The sequence below is a fragment of the Diorhabda carinulata genome, chromosome 3, assembly GCF_026250575.1.
Source record: "Diorhabda carinulata isolate Delta chromosome 3, icDioCari1.1, whole genome shotgun sequence".
Lineage (NCBI taxonomy): Eukaryota > Metazoa > Arthropoda > Insecta > Coleoptera > Chrysomelidae > Diorhabda > Diorhabda carinulata.
In genome coordinates this window covers 25,903,019-25,923,773 of record NC_079462.1, presented here as the reverse complement: position 1 = coordinate 25,923,773, position 20,755 = coordinate 25,903,019, and the positions used below count along the sequence as shown (strand labels likewise).

Sequence of the window (20,755 nt, the reverse complement as noted above, 5' to 3'; positions counted from 1 at the left end):
ACAACAAAATACAGAAATTAACATTTATTTAAAAATATATCATACAAAATATAGCACATAACTAAATATGAAGGGTGTCCAGAGTTGAGACTTTTCTAACAAATTAGATGCGATTTTATAACCATCTGCTAAAGGAGCTAGTGCTTTTTGAATCAGATTTTTTATAAGCATGTCTCTTCACAAAATTCAAAGTTTGTACATAGCCTGTATAAGCCTGTAGGGAAAAAGTGTTTACTGTAAACCCCCATTTAATTTGATCACAGGCGTTCAATGTGGGAGGATCAAATTTAGAAACATTTTTTGCATATATGCTTTTTGACAAATATCACAGTAAATTTGAAAACCACAATGTTTTTTCCAGAAAAATGTACTCTCATTTCAATGTTTATTCAATTTAATTTTTATTTCTGAAAAAATTGAATTTACTGATAAGCATATTTCATTGCATTGATGCATTAATAGTTTCTATCAAGATTGTCTTAGTATTGTAAAAAATTCTGGATTTCATTGAAAGCACTCTCATTTTTTCCCATATATGATATGAAAAAACTACCCCTGAAGTGCCCAAAAGTCCCTGGGAAGAAGGCAATTGGTTTTGGCCCATTGTTCTGAAACTTGGCACAATGATAAATCAAAGCAAGCTGATTAAAAGTCTCAATGGGCATGAAACCCCAAAACTACTCCTGAAAGTTCAAGTGTACCATTAGAGAAGGGGCTTTGGCGATTTTTTCTGAAATTTGGAACAATTTTAGTTTGAAGCAAGCTGATTTAAAGTCTTGATGGACAGGAAAACTTAAAACCACCCCTGAAGTGTCCTACATGTTCTTGTATTTTCAGAAACATAGATATTTTTCTTTAAAAAATTTTTAAATGAAATCAAAATATTATTGTGTCAAGTTTTAGAAAAACTAGGCGAAACTCTTCCTCTTATGGTACTCTTGGACCCTTTGGGGGCTTTGGGTGAGGGTTCGGAGATTTATGGGGTTTTGTGCCCATTGAGACTTAAACAGCTTACTTTGAACTATCATCGTGTCAAGGTTCAGAACAATTGGCCAAAACCAATTCCCTTCCTGCCAGGGTACCTGCAGACACTTCAAGGGAAGTTTTGAAGATGTTGAGGGGTTTAGTGCCCATAGAGACTTAATTAGCATGCTCCAAACTATCATTGTGCAAGTTTCAGAGATATTTAATGAAACCCAATTTCCATAAGGATTGAGCGGGGTCCTTTACTGACTTTTCAAAATTGATAAACTAAAATGAACAAGACAAAATTCATGCATGAACAATACATTTTGGTGTGTCATTAGGGGTCCAAATAGGACGAGAAATGCTGGTAAATTAGCCCAAAATAAGGCTGATTCAATCAAACAACTATTTCGTAGGATAGAATAGAGGAAGCATGTAGAGAATACACAAATTTAAATCAAATATACTAGTGACTTGCTTCGTGGGTTCATAGAACAAACTTTGTAAACAGTGTAAATTCAAGATACCTATGCTTATAACTTGACTTAATAGCATCTTCTTTAAAGGTTGGTCTTACTTGCAAAGAACCATCTAGATAATGGTAAATTAGGTTAGTTGGACATAAAGTTACATCTAGTATCTATAGTTTGTGTTTGGTAAGAGAGTTTCTGGCCATCCTGTGTAAATTTAAAGTTATAAAAAAATATGATAAGAAATGGAAATTTGCGTTGAAAGTAGAATATCGATAGATTTTCTATTAAAATTGTAATATAATATGATCTTGAAATGAATAGCTATAAATCAACATCAACTAAAACTATGTTTTAATATAAAAATATGTAAATTTTAATGCACTAAAAACTACCTCATCAACGTGCATGCTGAAATATCAACAAGCAATTTGAGATATTTCAGAAATATTCACAAACTTTAGCTAAGCTTTATATTTCTTTCCACAGTAGGTTAAACTATTTTTTCACAGATTGTAGGCATGATTTTATTTACTTCAGCTGAGGTAAACCAAACTCATCAACTGGTATAGAGTCCTGAAACATACTCTTACATAAGTATTACCATATAGACAAATTGTAAATATTCTTACCTTACTTCCTTTATTTACTGGTACTCCTATTCCGGCAGCTTCAGGTTTGGTAGAAGGTGCTTCAGGTGCATTCAGGACATCATCTAAATAACCCTGATCATCATCTAGGGCTATTTCATCTCCCAAAGCATCTAACTCAGCTGCCAACTCATCTTCATCAACTTCTGCTGTATTATATGTTCTTCCTAATGCCTCTTGTACTTCATCAGCTTGATCCAGCATATCTGCTAAATCATCTTGAACTTCCTAAAATACCAGACATTGATTAGTGATGTGATCCTTTTTGTCACAATTTAAACCTACATCAATATCATCTATATTTATTTTTTTAAATTCCTTTTTCATAGATTTCATTCCATCCTTCATAGCTGCCACAGTTATTTGGGTATCCTTTATTGTTTGATGTGCGAAATTAGCTTGTTCCATGTTAAACGATTGACCCCTTAAATTTTCTAGTTGACCTTCATACATCTTTTTCTGTTTAAGAATTCTAAGAGCTTTTTGCTTGACAGCATTTTTTGCTGGACCTTCTCGCATTTTGGCCATTTGGTCTCTAAATTTACGTAAATCATTTTCTAAAGCATTTATTTTCTTTTCTACAGCTTCAGCTCTTTGGTCTACCTAATAATAGAGTATTCTAATTAGTCTCGCCCTAAAATAGATTTTGTTACGAATTTTGCCGTAATTACCCCTTGGATAACATCATTTATGCTTGGTCCTGGCTCCTTGGGTTTTCCTTTACCAAATAATCGGTTCATATTTAGATGTTTTTCAGACAAAGGTCTTGAAAATGAACAAAAATATTTAATTTTTTACTTAAAAATCCTAGACTTTAATGTCATTAGTCACCACCTGTCAAATTCATTGACAAAAGCATTTTTCTTCTTTTTTCAACATTATAATAATACGAGGGTAGGCGAAAAATTTGTTTATTTGATAATGGACCACACCTCAAACCATGGAGTTATCCGCAGAGATTCTTATTTATCTCCTTTTTTGTACCTCTGGTAATTTTAGTATACATCAATCCTAGAGAACAAAATTGCAAAAACCAATAAATAGTAGAACTAAATCTAATGTATAAGCTCTAGACACGTACACATGGAGTACCTCGAAAGCCACGTCTAAGGGAATCTACTGCTGATATTGCAGGACCCAAGCAATGTATGTTGCAATACACATCTTTGTATTATCTCAGATTCGGCCAACTGTAAAACATGAATCCATATAATGTATATTGAAGAGTAGTTGAAAGAAACATTTAATAATGGTATTTGTAAAAACTGAATTAGCAGCTTTTTCACTAACAAGAACCTAATAATTTAATGTAGAATGTATACATCTTTCACGCAACCTGTAGTAGAATGCTCCAAATGTCTAGGGTGATTTATATTTTCAACCTACACCTTTGCGAATCCAAAGGGAAAAAATCGACAAATCACCGGTGTGCGAATAATAATTATCAAATAAGTTCCACACGAAAAAATGTTATATATTATTATTGAACTATTATGAATGTTATCAAAAAGTATCCAGGACAAAACAGATTTAAACAAGTAAAAGTCTTTTGGGATGAAAGCAGCAATAAATATTCTTCATTTTAATATGAGTCGTTCATGTAATTTCCAAATTCATCAGTAGTATCTTCGCCTAGATCCACATCTACGGGTTCGTTGGTGCAATTTCATTGCAATTATCAATACTCCACATAGTTTTCTCTTCTTTCAATATATTATATTATATCTACGACTGTAACGTTACATTGTTGACAGTAATATTGTTTGCTGCTAGTTCAATTTTCATTTGAGCTCGATGTTTGCTTTTTATATTTAAATCGTGTTCAATTTTTATTCAAACAAGGTTGAATTGTGATGTTTCCTTTCCACTCGTATTTTTTCTTGTGTCACCAAATTATTACAATCCACACTTCTAATTATATCGACGATCAACGAAGAGATATAAATAATAGTAGTTTTCCAATTACAGCATTAAATCGCATTATGCGGCATAATGTTCAACGTTGAATATTTCAAGTACAATAATGCTTTCTACTCTGAAAAGTACTGCTTTCGCGTGATGCATACAATCGATACCAACTCAGAGGAAGAAAAAGTGTTTTGCCTTTAAGATTGATCGAAATTTCAATTATATACGAGTATTATCTTTGGTAATATTGTTTAAAAAGTTCTTAAAGCTTTCGTTACGTTGTAGTTTTTTGTAAATTTCGTTAATTGAGATAGTGTGAAACAAACAAATATAAGTATAAATGAAGGTACAAACATTGACTATTTTTTTCCATACTTGCATTTTTTTTGGGTAAGAAATGATCATCAAAACAAGATGGCACATCATCTAGTTTTGATGTTTTTGTTGTTTCAAATGTATTATAGATATCTAGCAAGCTTCTCCAATAATATTCAACAGTGGAGCTTTTTTATCTTTTCGTCTGCAGTGCTTTTTCCTGAAGATAAAAATATATCAAATCTTTGCTTCCATTTTGGCCATCCATGTGACTCCTCTACATTAAACACTTCCGGGGGCTTGAAGTATTCCATTTGTCATTACACTTTTGATACTTTGTTGTTCAATTTCTTGTTTTTATATGTTCTATTAAAACTATATTTATTAACTAGTAGTTTTATTTATTAGTACTTTCATTATCAGCTTTACAAAACCATCATGTTTTTTTTATCACATGGTATGGAACAAATTAATTTTATAGAACTTAGCCGTACTCTGCTGGTGAATTTGAAAACTAATACACGTTCAAATTAAGCATCAGTACAATTCGGCATTGTGCACCACCAAGTCGCGTTATAATCTATAATTAGAAAACTATCAATGTTTCGAGCTTTGACGATAAGTAGGTACTCCACGCAAAAATATAAAATCGAAACGTAAAAAAACGACTGATAAATGGCGTTTTTGACGATTACGTAGCTTTAATTTGCGACGTCATTGATGATCTCATCTATTATACTGTTAGATAAATATATATATTCAAATTAAATCACAGACGATGAGAAAGTTTTATTTTCATTTGAACAGCTTAAAAAGAAAGTAGTCAAATTATTGCTTAGGTTAGGTTAGGTTAGCGATTTTCTCAATTTTCAAGGAACTACCTGAACGTATAGCCTTTGTAGGGTGCATAAAAGAAAAGGGATTTTATAAATTTATAAAACATAAACAGTTTTTTGTTAGAACTCATTTACTTTTCTTTTAACTAATACTGAATCTCGTTTCTTTTTGTCGGTATTTGAAAATTAAACAAATATTAAAAACAACTTTTTGGTACAGAATCACACTCAATTATGGGATATAAATAAAAAATCTATATATCAAATCTATAGCAGAAAAAAGGATATTAAAATAAAAAACGGAATTGATTATTGCAAACATTTATTATTCAACAAAATAACTTCAATTAAAACAAGTTGAGACAATCTAATTACAAATATATTGCTTTTTTTTTCTACAATTAATTAACATTTTTGAAAATACTCTTCGATTTAAGCTTCTGCATCTTCTTCTTCCAAAATTCTCTTAAAACTGAACGGTTGGAATATGTATCCTACACCAGCGTAAAATTTGCTCATAAATTCCACCCAATGTAAACGCAAAGTGTGCAAAAACGCCGACAATCCTTCCATGAGTACTAGAATGGCGACTGTGAAAAATGACCAGGCTGCGAATAATATGAAAATGAACGCTACTCCTACATAACCAGATCTCTGTAAAGCTATTTTAGAGAATAACATACTCCACAGTACTTCTGACAATTCTGAAAAATAAAAGTAATTGTAAGAAATCTAAAGGTTTAACGAATTATTCGTTGGTTATATATTTCGAATAAACTTTAAGCATTAGCCAAATTATTTAAATTATTTATTAATATCATGTAACTTGAAAAATGATAATTTTTTCTAGTCCAATATAGATAGTTTTGATTTAAACAATTTCATCTGTATTAAAATGAAACCTCTTTCAAAATCAAAATTATGTCTTATAAATATCATTAAAGTCCTGTACAATTAGTACATACAGCATAAAAAGTAAATTTGAGAATTCAATTAACGCTGGGGACTTACAAAATAATAAGTGCATACAATAATCCAATGTGATCTTTCTCAATTTGTCGAATGTTATAGTAAGTAATTCGTGGAAAACTGTATTTGGGTTTTAGTATCCCTCGGAATACTGTCTTCGATCAGGGAAATCAATTTTTGTCAATAATTGTTTAGTAAACTTGCCTGTTGTTGAAAATTAACGAATTTAATTCCACCGCACACCTTCACAAAACCTTGGATGCTTTGGAATAATTGCGTAACAGCTTATCTTCGAATGAAAGTTGCAAAAAATATAAATAATTAGAGTAACAAAAAGGAATATTTTGACAAAAATTTTGAAGAAATTAATTATCAGCTAGGTATAAAAACGTGTTATTGCGAAACGATAATAAAGTAAATAAATTGGATAATTTGTTTTAAGGACCTTATATGATTAAGGACAAAGGTTTGATTGTCATTTTGAATATAAAAGGTAAATCAATGGAAGTGCATAAAAGCACAATTAAACGATACAGTCTTAAGAATTGATGATAAAAAAGTTACCTATATCAAAATAAGTTTTTTTCATTTTTCACAGGACAGATGTGATAGTATGAGTTTTTAAATATAAGTGCAGATGGAATTATCCATATTTGTAGAGTAAGCAACAATGTTTAATTTGTAGTATATTTGTGGAATAAATAAAGAGTAGTAAGAGTTTATAATAAAACGTGTCTGCTTGATTTCAGCAGAGTCCAAATAACATCACACAAAACTAGAATACATATACTTCCAATCCTTATACCAGTCCCGGAACATTAGAATAGCCTTCAGCTGGTAGGTTATAGATATTTGTTTTCAGTACGAGAAAAAGTCGGGTGAAAAAGATGCAGAAGAATATCTTTAGTGGTTTAGAACTTGTCTATTGAAAATTTTGTAAAGGACAAAATGTATTATACTACCACATCATCTTCGGTTTTTCTGATCCCATCAGATCCCGAATTCTACGATAAAATTATTTTTTCTCCTACCCCATTTAAAATTCTTAACCCGTTTGATTCCAGCGGAGTCGAACCTAAGTCTAAATAGCATCACAAAAAACTAGATTATTATAGGTTCTTCCAATTCTTATAACAGTCCAGGAACATTTGAATAGCCTTCAGCTGATTGGTTTTAGATATTTCTTTTTCGTTACGAGAAAAAAGTCACCTGAAAAGGATGCTGAAGAATGTATTTGGTGGTCTAGAACTTATCTATTGAAAATATTGTAGGACAAAATGTATTATACTACCGCAAAACCCAGATGTCCTTGATCTGCGGTTCCTCTGATCCCATCAGATTTCGAACTCTACGACAATTTTTTTCCCTACCTCATTCGAAACCCGGCTTTTAGGGGTTGTCAAAAGTGAACACATGCTGGAGATTAAGTCAGTCATGATATTTGAAATCACAACTGTAAATCCGTCGCTGGCTTTTTCTCTATTATAGTTAAAAAACCAACGACTATTGACAATAATGTAGATACATGGTAAACAAAACTTACTAGATTATTATTAAGCTATAAATCAGATTTCAAGAAGTATAAAATGACGTATAAATAATTTGATTAATGGCTTTCGATTATTTCAGTGAATAATGATCTATCAATAAAACCTATTGACATACTTACGGGCGTGAGCAAGAGATAAGGCCCATAAACGCAGGTACGAAGCTGTATGAGATATCGTACTAAGCGTATATTCAATAGTGTGAATTGCAGAATGAATGAAAACTTCACTAATAGGTTCCTCATCTTCATCTTTCTCGTGATGCTGGGAAGACGTTTCGGCAACATTTTGGTGATTGTTATCGACTTCTTCCAGTTCCATTCCAAGGTTTACATCACCGTTGGTTTTATTCTAAAACAAGTAATTATTAATTAGAGAGATTATTGAATATAGTTTGAAGAAACTTACACTTACTAGCTTGACGCTTCCGTTTTTCATTTGATTTTTCCTTTGACGCATAATATACAAAGGTTTTCCTAGTAACATCACAGGTATACAAATTAGAGCACCAAATACTAAAATTTTTTGAACAAGGTCTTGTCCTGGATACATGTAAATATCGCAATTATCATTTGGCGCTGTACTTGCAGACATTAACATCATATTGATGAAGTAGATAAGTACAGAAGGGGCACACGAGGAGCTATGTTTTAGAAGTTCGCTATCGGCTAAAAAATAATATAGCTTGTTAATATTGGAATAATTCCGTAAGAAGCTAGATATAACTAAATTGAGATCCTATCAACTATATAATTATAAATATTTGAGGTGGGGGAAATAATATGTTTATATGTTCATACGTTTTATGTAACGTTCGTTTGGTACTGTGAATTTTGGTTTGGCTAATAATTCGAAAACTAAAAATTATTTCGCAGATTTCTATTACTTCGTATTCGGTTTTTAGTAGTGAAGTTGCTAAATGTAAATTTTATATTAAGAGATGGCAATGTATTCACTGACTATAATTCCTGGAAAGTCTCATATAGATGCCAATAGATCAGCCTACTTGTAATGAAACTGACTATAAGTATATTTTTAAAAATGTATTATTATTTTTGGAAGTTTCTGTTACTTTGACTAAATCAACGACTCATTTATATGATTAAATTTAAAAAATATATTCGTCTTCAAAGAATATAAAAAACTAGCAATAAATAACTAATTGGCTTGAAAATTGTATAAAATATTTGCCAGATATATCTGTGAATTTCATATTTATAAATAATGTGTTGATTAAATCGCAATTAACAATGTGTATCTTAGAAAGTCTTTAAGGTCGAAACCCACCAGCAACATGCCACGCCACGCCACCTCATGCCATACAACGTCGGTTCACGTGGTACATTGTTCTGTACACGCCACGTGACGACATAATCATTTTATTTTATAATTTTAAACAGAAAAAATTTCAGTAGCTTTGAGTACGTTATGGAGAGCACTAGTTGTTCGTCTAGTGACCTAAAGTTTTTAAAAGAATGTGCTGCTGCGACTGCAAGAGAAACAGAAGATTTTGGGTTCATAAAATCAACAGAAATCGTTAAAAACATGGTGATTTTCATGTATTAATCCGAGAATACATGAATAGCATACATAGGCAAGAGAGGGGCATTTACACGTCTTAACACGCGTCGGTTACATCTGTGAATTTTGATTCGTCCCACATTAGATAGCGTGGCGTGGGGTGGCGTGTAGTGGACTGAGCGTGTATGCATACAATTGAATTAAATGGAAAAACACATGCAAACATATTCGACACGTGGCCTACTGCTAGGGGGTTTCGATCTTTAATCTAGCATACATATCAGCAATTTAAATTATTATAATTTATATTATAATTATAATATAATTATATTATAAAGTTATATGGAAACTTACTAGAGTTGTCATATTCTCCAGAATACCATGCCCATTTCATAAACATCATTATTACCATGTACAAGAATAGGAAAATTAACAACAATATTTGTGGTAAAAATTCAAGTACTAAACTGTAATATTTCTTGAAGTGTCTAAAAACATAACAATTCATATATTTGCTGACCAAATATAATTTTATTGGGAAGATTTCGATGAAAATGAGTAATGACGATATGGATTAGAGATGCTGGACAAATTTTTAGCCAGTTACAAGGTCGGTTTCATGGAAGAGATAATACTTTCACGTTGCATTCATAGTTTCCACCATGTTTCTGGTGTTAACTGTAAAAATTTTAAATAAATATCACAGATAGATTAGTTTTAATATTCATATAGAGAAAATTGTTTTCGTTGCTTGATATGGAGAAAAACAATAGTAAATATACTTACATCCCATAAAATATATAATTCCCGCAGAATTTATTTTTGATTTTTCATTAATTGTTATTTTATCAACAGCAAGTTAAAAGAATCAAAAATTGAGAGGGATTGTAATTATTGATTTGTATAATATGGAGAATCAGCAAATATTGCTTTCCAGAAGTCTCCTTTGATACTTAAGCAGTGCCGGACTAAACTAGGGCCTTGGGAGGGGTCTATAGCCCCGGCGCCAGGTCCAAGAGGGCCCCCGTCATTTGGAAAACATTCTTTATTTTTTGACGTGTTAATACCACAAATTTAATGTGTTGATATTATTTTTTTAATTTTTCCGGGTTTCCGAATTCCTTAAGGGGGTCTCGTCATTATTTTAGTCCCGGGCCTTATAAATCTTAATCCGGTCCTGTACTTAAGTAATAGAAAACTTGGATGTGGAGAAATTATGGAATTACAACATTTCATATAAATTGGGAAAGAACAAGAAAACATCCAAATTTTAAAAATAATGTTCAAACTCAATATTAATTAATTAATATTAATCAAAATGAATTAAGAAAAATAAAGGTATATTCGTACTCGATTATAGGATGTTCTATATATAAATAAGATACACATTTTATATAGCATAAACTATTACCACCCATAGGTGTTAAGTTGAATTACAAGTCACGTGAAAGGCATTCGACACCTTTTTGGTAACTGTTACTATACACCCTTTAAAACCATGTTAAAATATGTTGTTTACATCATAAAGAGGACAAAAAATTCCAGTGAGCCGATGATTTCTTTCCACGTGAATTTAGTATGTGTGGATTGACGGATTTGAACCTGTTTCGACTGCTACTTTTTACTTTGTTTTTAACTAAATAATTCACAGTTTTTTCATGACACCTCCTATTTCAAGAAATTATTGCGCTAGATAATGTAAATGAATATGTTACGTAATTCATTAGTTTAAATGACAGTGCGTTGATTGAATAGTATGAAATATAATTACTTACATGTAGTTAAATGTACTGCAAATGACACCGAACAACATATGTGTTATTCCTAGAATTATGGACATTTTCATCTTCAGAGAATTTAAAAATATAATTTTGTTTGTGGCTGACTGAAAATCATAGCGTTTGAATTAATACGATACAATTAAAAATAAGGAGAATAGAATGTGTAATTTCCAATTTTTTAATCAAAATAGATACCGAGTGCACAACGATCAATCTAGGTCGAGATTGCCTGTACTAACAAAACCTAACCTAGACGCTGATACCAACTCGCCACAAGTACTGAGCTGTTAAAGAAGAATGACCTCTCTTAGAACAACTCAATGATGTTTAGAGGCAAATTTCTCAGAAGGCAACCAAGATAATTTAATGGATTTTTGTACCTTCAAAATTACGTTCCGGTATATTGATATCGTATAAAATCCAAATAAAAAAGGATATTGATGATGACCATAATAAATTAAAAGTTTCCTGAGCAAATTTGTGTCCGCAGAAGTGCATTTTTAATGGCGAGGTAAGGTTCATTGGTTTATTTTACATTGATATTGATAGTATAATAAACACGAATTGTACTTGTCAGGATAATAAGTACCCCGACGACGAGCAGTGAACATGGAGTGCATTCTCGGTGGTTTCCGTGTTGTGTTTTTGAGCGCTGTGGTCTAAAGTGAATGTTTCAAGGTCACTTTTATCCAAATTATATTTCTTTGACTCAAGGCGTGGTTTTGTGAACGAGCCTCAATGAATATTTTAACACTTTAGATAATTTTAATATTTTTATTTAAACACATAGCTGGGTGATGTAAAAAGCCTATAAAGTATACTTTAAGGGAGTATATGAATAGCTTTCAATTAGGATTGCTTTTTCCGATTATGTAAAATTTGGACTTCTTTGAGTTTCTTATACATTTCGTGAAATTTACATACCTCTTTAGTCTTTTAACATATTTCGACCAATATTTTAACAATATGTACGAAGAAAACCGTTTTAATAAAATTTTTACGAAGTTACTTTTTAAACATTGTGATTATTTGATCTAATTAGAATCTTTCACGGTGTATTGATTGTTGAACGAGGTTGATTAATTAGGATAAGACTTAAAATTCCCCGTAATTGGGTATAAAGAATAGTGGTAATAACCCCACAATCAAACATTCGCACATCTGTCGTGTTGTTTTTGAAATTATATTTTTCATCTGTTAGTTTTCATTCAGTTCTCAACAGACATAGTTATATGCAAGAGATACAGTTGGTTACAGCGAATTTTTCGTGTTTTTATGAATACACAATTTATTCGTTTTCAATATTATGACAATTATTAAAATTCACATACCTGCCAGACTGGATCAAGTCCAAATACATAGGGTGTGCCTTTATAATTAGTACTGGGTATTAAATCTATCTCATCTTCAGCTAGTATTTCTTCTGAAGTATGGTTGACAAACCATTGTGTACCAAATATGTTCATAGATTTGGAAAATATATCGTTGTATATAAATCCAGTGTAAAAGGAGAATAAACCCATAAGAAGGATAATGTATCTGCCTCCAAAGAATATAGCAAATATTTCACTTTTATTTTTTTGAGCGAGGAATTTTTTTTCTGATATAACCATCCATAAACCAAAAATGAACATAATAATTGCGTGGCCGACGTCACCGAACATCACGGCAAATAAAAATGGAAACGTGATGATGGTATAAAGACCTAAAGATAAAAAATCAGTTTCAAACTATTTAAATAGAATTAATAAATATTAGTTTTACAAAAGTGGACAGAGAAAATGTCAATGCTATTTAATACTGCAAGTACTCTTTGAAAAACATACTATCAAATGTAGTTGGAAGAATCGAAGGAATTATTACATAAGCTCGAAATTCAAAAAGTAAGAATTTGACATTATGACGATTTCACGGAATAATAACATTCCAGAAATTTGTAAACTTTCGCTACGAAGATTGTATTCCTAATTTCTGTCATGTTTTCGGTGTTAAGTGAATATGGAGAAAAAGAATTTCGAGTATGCATTAACATTATTTTATACAAGGAAAGATGAAAGAGAAATCCTAAGAAAATTTGCTAAAATATTTTCCTGAAAGTGTTCCGAACGGTTTGTAACTAGTCTCTGCTTTCAAAAGTGACCCTATTAATACGGATAATGGTGAATATCCGGGATCTTAATTTACTACGACATCAAAACTTGTTAATAAGAATAACATTATTATACACAATATAACACAACTTTGAATCTTACATTGAGATAACTCGCGATGAGACGTGCGTATGAGTTCTGCCTCACATATAAGAGCTCATCGCTCTTCGCATGAAAATCAACGACGAAGAAATCCAGTGGACAGAAAAGGGCAAATACCTAGGCATAACGTTAAATCAAGGTCTCATTTTCAACACGTGAAAAATTTTGTCGACAAAATCAGACAAGTGAGAGCAAGACTATTAGGATTAATCGGTAGAAAAAGCAAGCTAAAGACGGAAACAAAACTCAGATGTATTAGGAGTATAATAATACCGATTATGACATACGCTTCGGTTGCATGGAGACACTACAAGTTGAACAGGACAAAACACGGACCCAACAAAACATAACGCTGAGACATTGTATGTCCACTGGACAACAAGGAAGGAAGGAACTATACGAAGAAGCAGGACCGCAAAAAGTATTGGACATCATGGACCATGAGGGAGAAAATCTGTTCGAGGAAGTGGCAACACATTCAAACGAAGAATTGAGGGAACTCATCAGGTATACCAGAGAAGATTATACGAAGCACGAAAGGTCGAGAAAACAGCTAAATCGATAGGTTAAGTTATGTTAGTAAAAAATATCAAAAATACAAAAAAGCACAAAACACACAAAACCGCACACCAAAAAACAAAAATAAAAAAAATGGGATTAGTTCTTTTCTTGCCGAAGAAGGAGATTACCAGAAGCAGCGAGATTACCAGAAGCATACACACACATTAAGACGTCCAGACCAAGAAGACAAGAGTGTATAGCCAACAGGCTAACTCTTAATAAAAAGATAAGACCTCCCATAGAACTCAACGTAGAGGAAGGAGTCTACGTGCGAAATTGCGATGCGAACAAGGATGAGGACCTGTCGAAAAGACAGGGGGTGGTGGAATGTTCTTCGCATCGATTCGCGGATTTATTCGAAGGTGTGTGTACATACATAGCGATACACACGGAGAATGAAAGTTAGATGTTAAAGCCGAATGAGTAATATTTTGCATGAAGATTAAATTGCTTAAAAAAGTCGAAACCATGGTTGAAAACAAAAATCGTTTTTCTTTGGCCAATGAGTTTATGGTTACACTGTTTGAAGATTTCAAAAGTGCAATATTTATTAATTATATATAGAAGGAAATACTATGACTGGTCGAGCTTAAGAAAAACCACAAATCGTCTGCCCGTACATTATGGTTGCAAAGAAATTAGCCAAAACGCTTTAAGATTTATTGCCTCATCCGTCATAACCACCAGATCTGGTTCTTTCCGATTACTTTCTGTTCCAAAACTTAGAAAATAGCTCAATGGTAATCAATTCCAAACAAATGATTTGTCTTATGTAAATGTCAATATTACTGTCAGGAGTTGTTTTCATAGAAAAGCTTATATATTCGACATTAATATTCTAGTGAAAAGTAGTAGGAATTAGGCCCCGAAAAGTAAAAGATTCAGAAACGCCGCGATAGTCTACTTGATAGCACATTTCATGGCGATATTGAACGATTTCTGAGAAATCAAGTTTTATGCGTTTCTTATTAGATACAGATAAAATTTTCATATTCTTGAGCCCGTATCTATGTTATTATACTTATTTAGATTATCTAAGAGTATAATTACAAAAGAGGTATATATATAATTACCTGGATTTACCTCCCTGTATGATGCAACACCATAGGAATCAATCAAATTCTGGAATCCTCTGGTGAACTTGTTGGTTCTATTGAAAGTTGGAGGAGATTCGGTGGTGTTTATAATGTTCAAGAAAGATGGAATTGAACTTCCGCAAGCTTTCTATAAAGTAAAAAATTATAGATTTGTAATTGGATGTTTTATTAAGCATTGTCCATGTAGTAACTGAACAAAATTTTATTACAAATATTCTAAAATGATTTTAGTCTATCACTTTAATACCTTCGAAATTTCTTTGTTCAAGCTTGGCAAACAAATCATACATGTTAGGACACTTTGATAAAAAGGGTTAAAAAGTAGTTTTCCTCTATTAGCAGGTACATGCTGTACATGATTCTTCGTTACTTTTTACCTAAACATCATCTTCTCATCTTTTGAATTACATTATTTGCGTTTAAACGTGAATTTTGTATTCAAGTGTTGTAACTTGTCTCTTCTTATTTTGTAGTAAAATTTCTCCAGCTACCATAAAGAAAATTTGTAATGGAACACCATTTATATATTTATTACTTTCTATAAACCAGAATTTATTGATTACTAGTATTAAAAATACTAAATGCATGGATTTCTGAGAGAAAACTATTGCAGAAATGAATAAGGGACAGAAAGGCATGGATAATATAGGTGAAGAAGAAGAAAAAGATCTCAATCAGAGACCGATAAAAGCATGAGTTTAAGACAAAAAAAGAAGAATTGTTTTCACCTATAAATTTTTCCTTCTATGATTGTTTTTTTTCTATTTAAAATATAATAATGATGAGGATACTTACGGATCCCTCTGCTAAAGCTTTTTGAACCGTGTTGATGTCGTTACTCGGTACCCAACATTCACCGATCAAACATTTTTTGGTAACATCCATGTTGAAAAAATTCAGCGTGTGATAGATAGCTTTCATTTTGCATACCATAACACTCCAATTTTGTAATTCTTTAGCAACACTAACGAGAACTCTTTGGCGATGATCTCTAGTTTGGTTCAACACCTGAAAATTCAAGGTCATACGTTATATTGTAAAATACAAAGGTCCCTACTAAACTTCTAACTTTGGAAAATCATTTCATATTATACCGATATATAGGTACAAATTATCATTATAATAATTGATGTTGTCCGAATTCATACCACACGTAGAATCCATGTAAATTCTTGTGAGTCGGACAAAAATAAAATAGAATTCAAATACAGATTTCCTCAAGAACTTTTCAACTAATTTTCACCTCACATCAAATTTGAATATGAAATTTATAAAAAAAAGTGAGTAGTAGCTCTATGGGACCATCCGTTTTAAGTGGTATAGCACAATAATTAGTGATGGGGAATCTTGATCAGACTGCAAACTTAACGTGGTCTTCAAGGTATTTAAACAATTCATGTTATCTTATCCCTGAAAAATATAGTTTGGCTGACTACTATCCTAAATTTGGATAAAAGGGAATAAAAATTGTAGCAAAAGAGAAAAATTTTCTAAAAAAATGACATGACATATTCAGAAGGAAATAATTTACAGTGGTAAATTAAAAAAAATTAATTTTCTTGATATCTCTCTTAAAATGTTAATACGAAGGCTGCTACTTAAGGTTTGAAATATGGCAACACTGATATGAATATGTCAAATCCAACATTGTCATCATAAAGTTTGAAATTTTTAATGGTGAACGTACTCGGAACGTGTTGTCTTACGAGTCGTTTACAGATACTTGAAACATCAAGTTCATCTTGCACATTTTCGATAACTTTTAAAGTGGATTAAACCAAAATCAGTGTGCCGATCGAATCGCTTCGACTTTTGGTGATGAAACACCATCTCTAGCCACCGTATTTCGCTGGTTTTCCGAATTCAATCGTGGTCGCATTTCGTTGCAGAATGAATTCCGTGGAGGTCCAAAATCGGCTGTGTTGTTGTGCCAGATTCCAGAAAACATCGATGCTGTTCGTAAACTGATATTGCAAGATCGTCTTGAGACATACCAAGAGATTGAGGCATACTTGGGCATAATTTCCACTAGCATACATTCAATATTGCATGAACATTTCGTTGTCAAAAAGATTTGTTCGCGTAGGATACGGCTTAATTTGACAATCGCTCGAAAAAAAGCTCGTGTCGATTGGTGCAAAGAAATGCTGAACAAATTTCAGCGGTATTTTAAAAGATGTGTATAAGATCGTGACTGGCGACTATTCATGGATCTATGCATATGAACCCGAAACTACACAACAATCACAACATTTTTTGATAGAAGTTTTAGAAATCAGTCACTCGCCCAGATTTAAAGAAGTGCGTGAATCAGGGTGGTGCTCATTATTTTCTTCAATTGAGAAGGCAGTGAGATAAGACTTTGTTCTTAGGGGGATAACTTACAACTCCGAATTTTATAAGAAAATTTTTGAAATGATATGCGAAGAAAGAGAGCTCCTCATATCATTTAGCACCATGGCTCTTTCAGAAAATAAAAACTGTGCTTAGAAGACCACGATAACACGTAGAAGACAGAGTACTTCAGAAATGGTTTCTGCCTTCAGGCACGGATTTAACGTTGAAATAAATACATTTTTAGTCAAAGGTACTACTTTGAAAGAGATTCACTCAAATTCTTATCACCACCACACATCTTGTACGTTAGAAAAGTTGCACACGATATAAATTGAGGCACAAAAAATTTTCGAAAAAAATATTAGATTAGGTATTGTTGTAAGTTAACCAAACAATGTTCTTCTTTAGCATTTTGTATCAACACCTAATTCAGTTTATACCCATTGCGAATAAAAAGCGACGTATAATATGAATGAAATAAAGAAAAGATAATGGTGGAATAGACTATTTAACGTAATATATGAAGGGAATAACTAAGAAAAGAGAGAACTAGAAATGAACACAACAAGAATTAGGTACAGAAAATATTGTTTATTACTTTATTCATTAGAAAAACTTTGATGATTAATTTCCAAAAATATATTATTACTTGTGGGTATATTTTATTCACACATAAGAATGGACAAGAGTATAAAAACTAGGAAATTTTGTTTTAAAATGGTTTTACTTTACATTGAAAGAATTTGAAAAATTGGAACATCACATATAAAAAATTGCAGTTTATCGTATATCAAAATGTAAGAATTAGATAATGTATATTAACTTTATATTTTTAAACATCTCTGTATATGTTTTACCTGATATTTACCGTAAGGCAAATCTGCCAGGTAAACGAAAATAAAAATAAACATCACCTTCTATCCACTAACTGTTTCTCGTTATGTTCAGTAATAATCTGTTTAACGAAAAGATTTATTGTTATTACACATCTTTTATATATTTATAAACGTCCACTTTTATCGACTTCTAATTATTATAAATGGAGGCAGTAAGTTAACTGAGAGAATAGCCAGTCTCCTAAAATTTATGTGATAATACAAAATTAAAATAGAAAAATATTATTGTTTCACTCGTAAAATTGATACCAGAAAACAGAAGCTAAAATATACCGGGCGACACGCTCAAAATAAGCTCTTTTTTTCCATGTAAAAAATTTAAATTTGTGTTAATTTTAAAACAATAGTTTATCACTCTGTATAATTTAAGATGCCACAAAACTGAGGAGAAAACAATAGAAAGCATTTTCTTTTTACAACCACACATCCAATCACATTTGACGTAAATATCTTGAGTCATTTTTTTTTGTATATTTGTCCTCTACTGACAACACTTTCATACTATACAAAACCACACACAGTCTATTATAGTATATTGTTATTTAGATAAAATCGTCGTAATGAGCTAGACAGTTATGACAATCACGAAATAAAAGTTTTCGTTGTCTATCTACAATATTAAATGCATGCTGAACTAAATGCAGCGAACTTCTTCAAATAATGCGGCATCGGGATTATAACGTGGGTTATTGAAAGAGTGCGCATAGCATGTTTGCGATAACAGATGAATAATAATACTACAAGAGCTATGGTAATACTGTAGTGATTGATTTTTATGAAATCAAGAAAAATCACAGTTACGAGGATGTATTGATATCTAGTTAGCCTAGACCAGTTCCATGCATAAACCATACCATAGTAACGAACAATAACTTATTAGAAGTGTCAGTGTAAAGTTTGACGTCAAAAAAGTAAACCAGAGTTACGCAATAAATTAAAAGATAAAAGATGTCCACCGAAATAGTGAAAATCAAAAAATTGGAGTATGGAGCCATCATCAAGTACCTGTATTTAAAAGGGTTAAGAGGTAAGCAGATTTACGAAGATATGCTTAATACCCTTGGTGATCAATGACCTTCATATGCGACCGTGAAAAATTAGACTGTAAGCTTCAAATGAGGTAAATTTTCCATTGAAGATGATGACCGATCGGGAAGGCCAGTTTTTGTGTCAGTCCCCGAAAATATCGATACAATTCATGACCTAATTTCAACAGACCGTCGAATTGGGCTAAAACGGATATCTGAAGCACTGAATATTTCATACGAACGCATTCATCATATAGTTCACGTTAATTTGAACATGAGAAAAATTGCTGCACAATGGATCCCTAAATGTTTGAATGTTGACCAAAAGCGTGCAAGGGTAGAAGCATCGCGTTCGATCTGTGCTCGATTTGAAAACGATGTAGACTTCTTAAACCGAATTGTTACTATGGATGAGACTTGGGTACATTTCTACGATCCAGAAACAAAGCAATAATCGATGGAGTGGCGACACTCTGGTTCTCCAAGACCTAAGAAGTTTCGAGTCAAAAATATGCTGGAAAAGTTCTTGCTTCAGTTTTTTGGGATTGCCATGGAGTAATCATGATTGATTTTTTGGATAAGGGTAGAACAATAACTGGCGATTACTATTCGACACTACTAACCACTCTACGGAAAAAAATTAAAGAGAAAGATGTTTTGTTTGTGTAGAATAACGCCTCTGCACACAAATCTCATATTGCAATGCAAAAAATACGTGATTTAGGGTTTGATTTACTAAAACAACCCCCTTATTCACCAGATTTGGCCCCGTCCGACTATCATCTCCTAAACTGAAAAAAAGGTCGTAAATTTTCTTCCAACGAGGAAGTAATAAAAGTTGTGGAGGTCTGGTTTGCACAGCAAGAAGAAACATTTTTTTTTAAAGAGACGTTGCAGGTTCGTTGTAATAAATGTATCTAATTAAGAGGGGAATATGTTGAGTAATAAAATATTTTGACATTGAAATTTTGTTTGGTTCTATAGTAGGCTAAGAATTTTTCAATATATCCTCGTATAAATGGAAACATCGAGGTTCACCACCAAAGAAAAAAATTAAGATGCAACCTTCAACAGAATAGCTCATGCTAATCGTATTTTAGTATACTGAAGTCGCAATTTTAGTAGATTACTGGCAAAGAAGGGCCATAATTACAAGTGCTTATCATACCAATTTATTTTCAAACCTACGTTTGCGGAAAAAAGAAAAAACTCCAAAAGAAGTTGCACAAAGGTATTCTCTTGTATTAGGATAACGCAACCAGTGATTACCTACTGTTTGCAAAAGTCACACTTATGTTGTAAATTATTTTCTTCAGATAATGCATTCATATGAATAGTAAGTCAGTGATTTTTCATTATAAGTAGTTTTGAAGTATATTCGGAGCAACCGGCTTAGCCTTCGTATATATTCAACTTACCAAATTAAGATCCTCAAGACGTGTTCGCACTCCTTGTAACATGTCATTTCTTTCAGCTAAAGTACTTGGACACGGATACAAAGAAGCGTGAAAACCAGCACAAACTTTCTTAATTCTGGTTTTGAGTTGTTCTCCTTGGAAAAAAGCTGCAAAAACGGTCTTGTGATGTTCGATTCCCTGAAATAATTGTTAATGGAAAACGT

General features: G+C 32.1%; 2 protein-coding genes across 9 annotated transcripts in view; both read right to left on the bottom strand.

The window, feature by feature from the left end:
• Positions 1-9: 9 nt before the first annotated feature.
• LOC130891136 (charged multivesicular body protein 5) lies at positions 10-2,943 on the bottom strand. The gene is made up of 4 exons (XM_057795712.1): positions 2,758-2,943; positions 2,372-2,689; positions 2,069-2,314; positions 10-2,012 (listed from the first exon to the last, which is right to left on the bottom strand). The coding sequence occupies exons 1-4, from the start codon at positions 2,824-2,826 to the stop codon at positions 1,968-1,970; spliced, it is 678 nt and encodes a 225-aa protein (XP_057651695.1). The 5' UTR covers positions 2,827-2,943; the 3' UTR covers positions 10-1,967.
• Positions 2,944-5,450: 2,507 nt separating this feature from the next.
• LOC130891471 (V-type proton ATPase 116 kDa subunit a 1) overlaps positions 5,451-20,755 on the bottom strand; it is a 42,027-nt gene continuing 26,722 nt past the window's right edge. For 4 of the 8 annotated variants that reach the window (XM_057796248.1, XM_057796249.1, XM_057796245.1 and 1 more), the window contains exons 5-13: positions 20,553-20,729; positions 15,669-15,881; positions 14,850-15,000; positions 12,295-12,668; positions 10,958-11,067; positions 9,537-9,670; positions 8,070-8,329; positions 7,784-8,012; positions 5,451-5,849 (exon numbers count right to left, since the gene is read on the bottom strand). In XM_057796248.1, coding sequence (XP_057652231.1) covers positions 5,578-5,849; positions 7,784-8,012; positions 8,070-8,329; positions 9,537-9,670; positions 10,958-11,067; positions 12,295-12,668; positions 14,850-15,000; positions 15,669-15,881; positions 20,553-20,729 — 1,920 coding nt within the window. In that variant the 3' untranslated portion in view covers positions 5,451-5,577. The remainder of the gene's footprint in view (positions 5,850-7,783; positions 8,013-8,069; positions 8,330-9,536; positions 9,671-10,957; positions 11,068-12,294; positions 12,669-14,849; positions 15,001-15,668; positions 15,882-20,552; positions 20,730-20,755) is intronic. The other 4 variants (XM_057796253.1, XM_057796252.1, XM_057796250.1 and 1 more) reach the window with 1 other exon arrangement.